Genomic DNA, 12,698 nt, shown 5'->3' with positions numbered 1-12,698 from the left:
AAAAATGGAAGGCAGAGATTGAGTCAATTACCAAGAGTCTGGCTGAGTCAGGATACTAGGAGGTCAGATTCAGGCAACAAAACCAGACAGCAGGATCAGGCAACAGAACTGGGAAGCAGCAGGTGAGGCTGAGTGAGGATATCAGGAGCTCAGGATTAGAAGTCAGGAAAACACCATACCAGCAGTCCAGGGCAGGGTGAAGCCCAGCTGTATGGACAACTTCTTATTCCCTCCTCTGGCTTCCTCCTCTAGGGTCTGCGGGCCAGTCAGGAGCCTTGGAGTTCTCCCAATCAGGGGTGGGGCTTGTGCCTCAGTTGGGCTTCATTGACCCTTGTTCCAGCTGCTGTTTGTGAGCTTCCAGGTGGAGTATTGGTGGCTCCCAGGCCCCCCACAGACTTGGATTTGAGATCTGCAGGGCCTGATAGATAAGAAGGTAGAAATCCTAACATTCACTGCTCATTTTTTTTAGTACTGTAATTTCAAAAAGAAAATATGACATGTCCAAACTGTGTTCATTCCATACAACCTGCCTGAGAAAAATCCTCCGTATCTTTTGGCCCAGAACAATCTCAAACCAAGATCTATTGACACAGTGCAGCCAAGAGGATATGAGCACCATCATTGCCCAGGAGGCGTTGGAGATGTGCTTCGGATGGAAACTGATTCCATCACCAGAGTAGCAATAAGATGGACACTCGAAGGCAAGCGAAAACGAGGCCACCCGAAAACAACATAGCGAAGAGCTGTGGAAGCTGAGCTAAAAAATCTGGGGCTCCCTGAGGAACCATTGAAAGACTTGCCAGAAACAGACAGGAGTAGAGGAACTCCGTCACTGCCCTAAACACCAGAGGCGTAATAGGAACATGATGATGAATTTCAGTCATCTTCTGCTGAAGGTTGCAGTCTGACTGTTTTAGTGAGTAAGGATATATAGGAATTCTTTCATGATTCCTCCTTCTGAGTCACTGGATAACTAGATGTTTCAGACAGGCAATATTAAGCCTCTTATGTAGCCTGAATTCCTGAGATGCACAAAGTATTTTTTTTCCTGCTCTGATGCTTACTTTTTGGAGCATGTACCATTTATAACAGATCTCCTCCTCTCTTGGGTCTGTGCTTCTAGTAGGAAGCTTCTTGGAAGGGCAGTCCTATAGCAAAAGTTGTAAAGTATTTGACTTCAGCAGGAAGGATAGTGTGCTTCCCTTGTGTGAAACCATTTCCATCCCTACTGCCTGTACATACGAGTTCTTCTCTTCCTGCTGGTGGTAGTAGAGCTCCCTAGAGATCACTTTGTGTTCTCAGCAATTTGCTTTTATAAACTTCTTATTTATTTCATAGCATGCCTTTCTTCAAAAAGTCACTGTAATCCCCCTATTGCCTCTTATTTCTAAAACATCTGAACAGGATCTGTTTATTACATGTTGTTTCTGAATATTTGGTCATATGACAGCCTGGAAAAGGCATGTTACAACCTGACAGGCCTCAGTTGGTGGGAGTGAAGTGACAGCCAGAGACATTTTGCCCAGTGGAAGATGGGATGAGCCCAATCTGTGATAGCCAAGCCAGGGGCCATACCCACAGTGCTCTCTAGATTTAGGAACTTAGAACCAGACTTGTTCAAAGGATTTGTGTTAGGGAAGCAAAACAAAGGCTTTCGTGATGAGGAGGCAGGATTCTGAGCCCACTGTAACTGATGAAAAATGACACAATTAAAATGACTGTAAGCCGGCACATGTACTGTACTTCATAAATTATGAAAATTGGATAGCAAAGTAGCAGTAATTTAACAAAATACAAGTGGTTTTCTAAACACTTGAAAGGCTCTCTGTTTTAAATTAATTAATTATATATATATAGACACTGACCAAAATCCTTTTGTTTAAGTATAAGTTAATAATTACTTTAAAGGTTTTAAAGAGTATGTCAGGTTAAGATTTTATGTCATTAATCTGTTCCCTTAGTTTGTTAAAGTTTTGCTTTTTAAGAGTGGGGGATAAATATTTTAAGCACTGATGTGTTAAATATTAAAGCTGGAAAACATAATTGCCAATTATAAAATATGGGCAACTTAACTGAGTGATTACTTTTCACAAAAGTACCAGGAAAACAAAGATGATTCAATTATGTGAGGAATCAGAGTGCATATGTGAAGCAAAGGTAGAACTAGTTGTCTGCTTAATTGTGCATCCGTAAATGGAAACTGTTCAGTTTCATTTACATAACACTTGTTGATTAATTAGTGCCAAATAATTTAATGGTTTAAACAAAATAACAAAAAAACAAAACAAGTTGCACTGGCATGGTCTACATGGTTTATCTTTAAAGTATTCAAGTGTTTTCTTGCATTTCAGGGGCTTTGTATAAATATCAGTGCCCCTGTGAATGGAAGGAAGCTCTGTGTGTGTGTGTGTGTGTTGTGCGTGCACGCAAACATCTATAACCCAAGCACTTAAACAAATAGAGTTTAGGGCTTCATAAATCTTAAACATCCCACATAATGAACGAGATGCCAACCCACCTGCCTTTCTTCCTGTTTTTTGAGTCCTTTTAATTGTATTTCAAGTGGCTGAAAAGAATTGGGGATGGTTACACTGGAGATCCCTTTGTGGTGAATATTCAGCTGCATCATAGTATGCAAGTCGTCATTTCTGTACTCTGGATGGTTCTGGCACACACCCAATATGTTCCCAACAACATTAATTTACAGAAGAGATATACTTGGAGCACTTTAGTACAGATGAGTAACTTGTCTTTAGTAGTTATTTCATAAGTCATCCTTTCTGTGAAAAGTTAAGGTAGAACCTCTCAAGGGAGAAGAAAAGGAGTCCTTGTGGCAAGTGCCACAAGGACTCCTTTTCTTTTTGCAGATACAGACTAACACGCCTGCTACTCTGAAACCTGTCAAGGGAGAAGATAATTCTAACCTGTGCTATATTGTTTCAAACAGGTGAAGTACCACCTATGAGATGGATAGTAAATTTTGACAGAGATCTTCTAGATGGTCTGGTATTGGCAGCACAGGTGGCAGCTTATTGCCCATATTTGGTAAGAACTTTTTTCATATCTCTTTATTTTAAAAAAACGTTGTCAGTTTTATAACTGGACGAGCATTAATCTAAATATTTATTACTACTGTGGTTATCCACTTTCACTTTGGAACTTTCAGATTTCAGGAACTTTAAAAGATGAAGCCATATATAATAAGTCTTGAATTATTATTTCAGTGATACTCTTTTCTTGAGTATGCACTTAAGATGGAATATTTAGTTCAGGGTGTATATGAACATTCATGTAATAGTGAGAAGATGAAAAAATATATATATACTTAGTTTTCTCCAGTGCAATACAATGAATTTGATTTTATCGTCCATACAGATTTCAACTCACTTTGTGAATATGTATACTAATCCGGGAACTCCTGAACAATGTTTGCACAATTGCTTGATACTCGTGAATGCTTTTCATGCTGTCAGCCTTGATATAGGTGTACAGGTAAATGGTTTTCTATCCCATTCACATTTGGAATACTTTTTGTTATTTTACTATTAATAATATCTTGCATATCATTTGGGTGAGAATGAGATGAAGTGAACTTTTTGTGATGCACTGTTAAAATGTAGAAACTGAAATATTGCTTCATATAAGACTACTGCATTTTACACACACACACACACACACACACACACACACACACACACACACAATTAGACTATAATTCCATTGAGGGAGCTGACCTCATAAACCACAAAATTTGAAGTTTGAGTGGTTTATTAATATTATTTAAGTTCCAAGAATAAATTATAGAAAAAATTGTTTGCATCCAGGAACATTGGTCACAGAATCATAGACTTTAAGGTCAGAAGGGACCATTATGATCGTCTAGTCTGACCTCCTGCACAACACAGTCACCAACTCCTGTAAAACCCCTAACTTATGTCTGAGCTATGAAGTCCTCAAATCGTGGTTTAAAGACTTCAAGGTGCAGAGAATCCTCCAGAAAGTGACCCGTGCCCCACACTGCAGAGGAAGGCGAAAACCCCCCAGGGCCTCTGCCAATCTGCCCTGGGGGAAAATTCCTTCCCAACCCCAGATATGGCGGTCAGCTAAATCCTGAGCATGTGGGCAAGATTCACCAGTCAGACACCCAGGAAAGAATTCTCTGTAGTAACTCAGATCCTACCCCATCTAACATCCTATCACAGGCCATTGGGCATATCTACCGCTAGTAGTTGAAGATCAATTAATTGCTAAAATTAGGCTATCCCATCATATCATCTCCTCCATAAACTTATCAAGCTTTGTCTTGAAGCCAGATATGTCTTTTGCCCCCACTGCTTCCCTTGGAAGGCTGTTCCAGAACTTCACTTCTCTGATGGTTAGAAACCTTCGTCTAATTTCAAGTCTAAACTTCCCGATGGCCAGTTTATATCCATTTGTTCTTGTGTCCACATTGGTACTGAGCTTAAATAATTCTTCTCCTTCCGTGGTATTTATCCCTCTGATATATTTATAGAGAGCAATCATATCTCCTCTCAGCCTTCTTTTAGTTAGGCTAAACAAGCCAAGTTCCTTGAGTCTCCTTTCATAAGACAGGTTTTCCATTCCTCGGATCATCCTAGTAGCCCTTCTCTGTATCTGTTCCAGTTTGAATTCATCCTTCTTAAACGTGGGAGACCAGAACTGCACACAATATTCCAGATGAGGTCTCACCAGTGCCTTGTATAACGGTACTAACACCTCCTTATCTCTACTTGAAATACCATTCCTGATGCATCCCAAGACTGCATTAGCTTTTTTCACAGCCATATCACGTTGGCGGCTCATAGTCATCCTGTGATCAACCAATATTCCGAGGTCCTTCTCCTCCTCTGTTACTTCCAAGTAAGGTGTCCCCAGTTTATAATTGAAATTCTTGTTATTAATCCCTAAATGCATGACCTTGCACTTTTTACTATTAAATTTCATCCTATTACTATTACTCCAGTTTACAAGGTCATCCACATCTTCCTGTATGATATTCCGGTCCTTCTCTGCATTGGCAATACCTCCCAGCTTTGTGTCATCTGAAAACTTTATTAGCACATTCCTGCTTTTTATACTGTAAAATTTTCAGACATGCTAAAATTTACTTTTTCAATGGGGCTTTGACTTCTAAATCACTTAGGAACTTTTGAAAACGTTGCATGTAGACCATATTTACAGGTTGGGGGACTGTATCCTGTAAAGCAATGACTCTGAAATGGATTTAGAAGTCATTATAAATAGCTAGCTGAATATGAGCTCCCATTACAATTCTCTAGCTGCTTGTTTCTCATCTGGTGGGTTACACAGCCCTTTGGGGGTCACACAAGGCAAGCAGGGGGGCGTCCGTGGCACTGGACATTTTTTTACAATCTAAAGCAATTAAAATCTTGCTCCCTTACTCCCCACACGTCCTTATTCTTTGTTAGTCTTTCAAAAAACATGCACGAATAACACACAGATTTATCATTGTTATCCTGGATACATTTTTACTTTTACAGTAAATAGAAAAGGATAATGAAAATTATTGACTTTGTATAAGAGGCCATTGACCTGAAAAGTTTATGTAACGCTTCTGTAGTTGAAAGGGGTAATGTGGTTATTAGGTGTATAAATAAGGGCGTATCAAGTAGGGGTAGGATTTATGGGATGAAACTCTAAGGTTGACATTAAACAGGAGGGCAAACTATGATTGTAATGGTCCCTTCCAGCTTCAAAATCTGGGAATCTATTCTGTGCTTGTGTTGGGATATTGTGTGTGCAAAACTTCTTTCAGTTTGAAAGATTTTAGGGGTTTTTAGGGCGATTTCTTGTTACTTGTCTTGTTGAAAAAATTGAAGTGTGACGTGTGTGTACACACATTTGCATCTACACGTACAACTTTGGACTATACTTTTGGATTCAGGAATTATTCCTAAGACTTCACCATCCTATGGTTTGAGACTACATACATCTTGTAAAACAAGTGACTTTACCACCATTAGCTTCCCATCATCAGCTTAAAAAAAAAAAAACAGCCTGAAGATGTCCATAATCATGGGCTGCAGCTAGCTAAAATTTGGGGAAAATACTGTATTTGTACCTTTTGGTGGTGGGGTATGGACTCACCATGCCATCCCTGGTTTGTCTTTGGCATTCTCAGGGTCAAGATAACTGTTTGCTCACCCAAGCTATAAATCCCTAAACTCCAAATCCCTGTTTGAGGTATCCATAGCTGACCCAGGCACCAAATCGCTGACTTTGAATGCTCTAAAAATGCAAGTGGGAAAACTGCCTTGAACAAAGATGTCTCCTGACCACATCAACGTACACAGTGAAGAACTCCCTCCAGTTTCCGAAGAATCTCAATAGTGATGCATCATTGGGGATCTTCCCTGGGGTTTGTGGAATATGACCACTCATTTAATAGCCTCCTAATTAAAAACCCACCACAAAGATCTGGATAACATGACAGTTTGCTACAAAATATGGTGCCTGATGATGCCAACCGGTAGTGTACCAGTGACACGACACGCTGATGTGGTCTTCAGGAATTGGCTAAATCTTACACAGGCCCACTCTAGCCTGAATTTAAGTAAATTCTATAAAACACGCAGCATTAGCCCTAAATGTTCATAGTGCTACTAATCACTGCACTAATCCAAGAGAAGTCATGAGGCAAAGTTCCAAAGAGCCTGCAGTATTTGTTTGGGTTCCTTATTGGCACCTGGTGCCAAGTTTTGAAATCTCTCCACTTGTAATAGAGACAAAGCATCCACTATGTCGTTATTAATCCCAGGGACACTTTTAGCAACAAAATAGATATATAAATTAAAACACTGCAATGAAAATGTCCTAACCAACCTCATAACCCTGAGTGATTTGCAGGGCTGGCTATTAATATGTATCATTGCCAGGTTGTCACTCTAGATCTCACTCTTTTTTTCAGTTCATAAACTCCATCCCCCAAATTGTCACTGGTATGAAAATAGGGGGAAAAAATCCAAGAATGTGATTTCATTAACTATCCCACTTGGTATCCAGTCAGTGGACCATATCCCTGAGCACACCACCTGTGATGGTGGAAATCCTGAAATCCAGTGCCCCCTGTTGCATCTGACTGAACTTTGAGGACTGCCTTTAGCAATGAATCCTGTTTCCAAAAATAAGCTCCATTAAAGTGAGTTAGAAAACGATGCCATGCCCAGGAATCCTCCTGTATTTCTTTGGTCACTCTTATAAAATGATTCAGCCTTGTTATCTCTAAGCATGCAGAACTTATGTGATTGATCGAGAGGGCCAGCATAACCAAGAAGGTTACTTTGCACAAACTGCAGGCTATTATTGTTCATCTTAATTTTGCCATGACTCAGTGTGCAAAATTAAGATAACCAAGTTTATTCACATGGAGTCTGGAGATACCACTCTCTGTATCTAACTCTATTCCTAAACAGGTCAGCTTAGTGTAGGACCCTCTGTTTTTCTTCTGTCGGGAGTAATCCCAGGTCAAGGTAATGTGTACCACCTATTGCAAGCCTGACTCCTGTACCAAAGCCCAGTCCATCACCATGCTGAACTTTTTAAATGCTGAGCATGACATTGAGTGTCCCATTGGCATGGCCTTGTCAAAATGAAATTGACTTTAAGAAGGAAAAAATCCCAGAGGATATAGTGGTAGCAGCCAAAATTCCTACTTAGAGTCATTTCACTAACGTTGCTCTGGAGCCACAAGCCCTCACAATGTTCACAGCAGTGTCAAAGGGAGAGTAGTGTACCGAACAAAGTTCTGGGCCTGTCACATCACTTGCTGAGCTTCTCTATCGTAAACAGTTGGTGGATTGAACAATATTCCCTACGTGTCTTTTGGGGGACCAACCCCAAAAGAGAGTCTCACAGGTCAGACATAGTCAAGCATGTGAATGGTCCTGTAATTTTGTTAATGATTTATTTGTTGTGCAATTTGTCTCCTTGCTGTGCGACTCAAACCTTCAATAGACTTTTATTAAGAGACTTAATGAGAATTCTTATTCCTTCATATGGTAGCCTGAATCCTAATATAAACACTTCCCCTAAATATGCCCCCTCTGTCTGATTAGGGTAACCCCAAAGGAGTATCTGAAGCATCTTGAATTTAGCGAGGGATAAATCTGTCCCATGCCCCTGCTAGTTGGTCCACTGTCTAATGATGGGGGAGCACCGTGAATAACCTTTTTTCACACTGGATTGGGACCTTCCCTGATGGGGCAAGATAATTGTGTGCCCTGTGGATGCCAATGCACTTCTCAAGTGCATATTTATATTTGTAGAAGTTTCAGAAATGTCTCTCTCCATTGAAGGCCAAGCATACCTTACTGCGAGCATTGGGCCTCTGGTCAAGTTGCCACAGAACCAATACACTGCTATCCTTCTGTAAGCATGGCAATACCCAATCTGGAGGTCCTCTGCCACTCACCAGAGGTCATTATTTGCCTGATGCCACCTCATTCCTGGACATGCTGCCACCTGTAATCTAAATTCCTTATCATAATAGGTCCATGCCATGCACCAAATGTATTCTATGCCTGCCAAATTATGTCCTTGCACTGGAGCAAGGCTGAACTTCTCTCTGGGTATTTGGCAGACAGCACACATGCATCTGTCAAAAAATCAGCTTGCCAGTTTTCCCAGGTCCAAGTAATCCTAGGACCCTTGGAATTCGCAGTGTCCATCTCTTTTCTCTTTGCCCTACCTTCCATCAGAGCCTCCCTCTGCAATTTTGAGAATTTTTCTATATATTCTACCAATATTTTCCCTTTAGTGGCTTTGAGAAGATGCACCCCAGTAGGGAAGATGCCATTGTATGAGCCTGTCCTTCTCCACCTGAAGGAGACTAACTGCCAGCATTAATGGCACTATCCATTCCATCTGACCCCCGATGCATTCTTCTCTATGGCTCCCACCCCTATATTCCAAGCCTGAGAGAGATTCAGCACCTCATGCTTACAACTCCCTGATTTGTAACCTTTACCTCACTATAGAGATCAGCATCCATTTGGCTACTGCTAGTTCCCCAATATGGAACCCCCACTGGTTGCGCACGAGTGCCCTTGCCAACTTTCCCAAAAAGGAATGTGTCTCTATTTTTGGGTGATGAGTTGCATTGCATCCTTGCATTGTGCCTGGTATTAGTTGTGATAATTCCTTTTCAGTAAAATGTAATAATGATACTAAGCACTTCTACAGCACCACTTAGTATGATGTGGTTGTGGAGCTGCTGAAGGCAATTCAATTTACTTAACTTTCCAAGGAATGGGAGTTAAGAGTCAGTTTGTATTTTTGTTTGGGATATGGGCGAGTAGTAGTGACTGAGCAGATAAAGTTCCTCACTCTGGAGCAGTACTGAATTGCTTTTAGTCAGATCACTATGAGCTGTAATTGAAGAACTGGAGAGGAAGGTAGTGTTTCAAGTATGGTCCTAAACAGTTGTATGAGAGTCCCAGACTAACAGCAACAGGCATAATTTTTATTGCACAACCCCCCCCTAAAACGTCAAGGTCAAAAATTTGAGTATTTGTATATTTTTAGTATATTTGAAGGCATATTCTGAGAAATGTGTTTTTCTGTTGTAAATATGTATTGACGTGTGGATTCCCGGAGTCTGTAAACAGTGTGTATAACATAGTGAGGTTCCAAGAGCAGATGTGATTAAATTGGAGGTAAGAAACACAGCTGTAGTTGAGAATTCAGAGCCTGACACAGAGGCTATATTACTAGGTCAAGTCAGGCAGGAGCAAGGCAGATATGTCACATGTTTTGGTGATGAAATTGGAATTTTGTTTGTCACTAAAAATCAAATTCTTCCTTGATGTGAAAACTACATCAAATTCTTCAGAAACCCCAAAGGTTCTAGTGCCAGAATGAAATTAAAGTTTACAACACCATGGGAGGTGTTTAGCGTTAGTTTCATAGTACAGATAGAAAAACTAATGCACCGAGGTTAAATAACTTGCTCAAGGTTACATGACCAGACAGTGGCAGAGCTGAGAACAGAACCCAGGTCTCCAAGTCCTTTGCTTTAACCACTAACCTAGGCTCCTAAAAATAAAGACACTTAGGAAAATTGACAGGATATAGGGAGTACATATTTTAAAGCGATTGATTGGGATTTATCATATGTTTTTCTCTAATAATACTGTAAATATTTTCCATGGATCCTTGTCCTTTGGTAATAGGAGTTTACAGTGAAATACATGAATGATCTTGCTGAACTATCCTAACAATGGAGAAAGGCAGAAATGGACCATGGTACAGTCAAATTGTTTAAAACTTCAGAATATCTGAGGGTTTATCAAAACAGTCTACAGGTTAATTTATTGGTCACCAGAGGAATAACTGAAAGTACTCATATGAACTTCTAAGTAATTATAGGATATCTGATTCTTTTCCTGGGACCTCATTTAACATGCCATCTATTCTTTTATCCTAGTCATCTCTGCTGATTATCTATGCTGCTTGGTCTTCATTTTCCCAATATTTCCCTCTGGGAAAGCACTCTTAACCGCACTTCTTGACAAAACCAACTTTAAGGAGTTCTTTCAAAATCCTTGGATAGATTATTAATATCTAAGGAATATTCTAAATATGCAAATTGAAAATTTCATCTGCCAATGAAAAGAAATTCAAATTAAAATCCTTCTCAGTTTTGGCTGAAACAGATATCTAACATAGTTTGCATTCATGTCATATCTGATATATATAAGCGAAATATAGAAGAGTACAAAAGAGCACCTTGCTTTCTTTTTGCTAGACTGGAAGATGTCTTTCTGTATACTACTGTCCATACTAAACTGGAGCATTTTCAAGTAACTTCTTTGTGCTTGGTTTTGAAAAGTTGAGTGTTCCAAGGCATTCTCAAAGTGGATACAACAACTATTCCCTTTGATCTATGATCTTGATAAATCAGAACCTCAGATAAAAGGACATTAGCCAGGAGTTTGTCTTCAGTGATGTTCACTGAAATGCTGAGGCCTATTGAAACACAATATTCCCCACAGCCCCTTCCTCTATCTAGTCATCTTTAGTTTTAAACTCAACTAGAATTATCCTTTGGTGGCCTATGGAATGTCGTGAAAGAGAGTGACTGACTTTGAGTATAATAAAGGAACTTCATGTCTCTAAGAAAAAACTGGTACTTTTTACTCCCACAGGAACAGAAAAGCAACCAATTTTTTTTTTTTGCCAAAGACAGATAATACTTTCTCCAGAAAGGTTTCTAAAGAACTGTAAAGAGAGAGACAATATTTGCAAGTAAAATATGTAGGTCTGTTCAATGGGGATCTTCATAAATAAGGAGACTAGGAAAAAATGGTCAAGAGTCTAAAATATGGGATACCTAAAGATTAGGTTGGCTGGAAAACAAGAATTATATTTTGCAAAAAAAGGTTTTGTCATTTGTTTTCATTCCACATCAGACCCAAACTAACACCTTTCAAAAATATTTTGCAAAAAGACATCCATCCCAGCATAACGGATAGCCCACCGATTAGGGCACTTACCTTGGATGCGAGATACCTAAATTCAAGCAGGAGTTGCTTGGCAGAGAGCTGAGTTTGGAAGAAGAGCAGCAACTACGATCTGCTGAGGAGCTTGGAGGAAAGCTGTTGGTGAAAGCTGACCAAAGCTGGGGACCCCTGATGAGTGGAAGGCTTTGGTAGTGGCCCCTAGGAAAAGGGAAAGATCCATCTTGGTCAGGGGCAGCTGAGCCCCAAAGCAAGATGGTTGTGGCCCAAGGGTGGATCCTTTGAGCAGGGGTAGGACTCTTAGGCAGGGAAATGTGGAGGAGTAGATACTGAAAGAAGGGGAAACCTTCGGGACAAAGTCATGAGTGAAGGGCTGTGGGAAGAATTGTCACAGTCAGGCAGAGAGGCCTGGAGAGTGGGGCCCTGGATTAGGGGCCAGAGGAACTGAGAACACAGTGTTGATGTTGACCCTGGGGAGTGTGACTTGGTGGTGGTGTCCCAGGAGAGGGGAATCGGAAAAACTCACTGTATGTTTGTTTATTATGGATATTAGAAAATGATTTTATTACAAGGCTGTGTACTGGTGGTCATCATCGTAATCTTTGTTCTTGCCACTTCCCTGTTCAGGGTTGGCATCTTTTATGGCCATCTTCCAAACCTCGTGATCATACACCAGAGGCCCTTTACCACCTCATTTTGTTTCCTATCATGGCTTGTTCAACCATTTGACCATCTCAATGTCTTCATTCCCGTGGTGGAGAGCATACTGATTCTCTTTCGTGTGGCTGGCCAAGTCTCAGTTCTGACCATTAAGATGGGTCCAATTACAGTTAAATTCTACTGTTTAACTTGATGGGCATCTTTTTGTCACGGAGAACTGGGGTAATCTCTGACCATTTTCACCATGCAGCCTTATCACAATGCTGTTCCTCATGCAGGAGGGCACCATTGATCCTAGGTATATAAATTCTTTCGCTCTTCTAAGCTCTCTGTTGTGATATTCTTTAGTCTGGATCCTCCTCCCTCAGTTATTATAGCCTCAGTCTGATCAACATTCTGCTAAGCCCCGCCTACACAAAACTATGTTGCAACTGTACAGAGTTGGTTTACAGGGTCTCTCAATCTTCTGCACATATCACTAACTATAACACTGCTATATGTGAATAAAATATGCCCAGATGCAGGCTTTGTATCAGTGAC

At 40.4% G+C, this 12,698-nt stretch overlaps 1 protein-coding gene across 1 annotated transcript in view; it reads left to right on the top strand.

The window, feature by feature from the left end:
- The window catches only part of CFAP47 (cilia and flagella associated protein 47), a 635,949-nt gene that overhangs the window by 195,115 nt on the left and 428,136 nt on the right, over nt 1-12,698 (top strand). Inside the window, exons 34-35 of the mRNA XM_074968655.1 lie at nt 2,948-3,045; nt 3,376-3,492. Coding sequence (XP_074824756.1) covers nt 2,948-3,045; nt 3,376-3,492 — 215 coding nt within the window. The remainder of the gene's footprint in view (nt 1-2,947; nt 3,046-3,375; nt 3,493-12,698) is intronic.

The sequence above is a fragment of the Natator depressus genome, chromosome 1 (genome assembly GCF_965152275.1).
Source record: "Natator depressus isolate rNatDep1 chromosome 1, rNatDep2.hap1, whole genome shotgun sequence".
NCBI lineage: Eukaryota > Metazoa > Chordata > Testudines > Cheloniidae > Natator > Natator depressus.
Note: the sequence above shows the minus strand (reverse complement) of the source record. Positions and strands in the feature narration are given on the sequence as shown.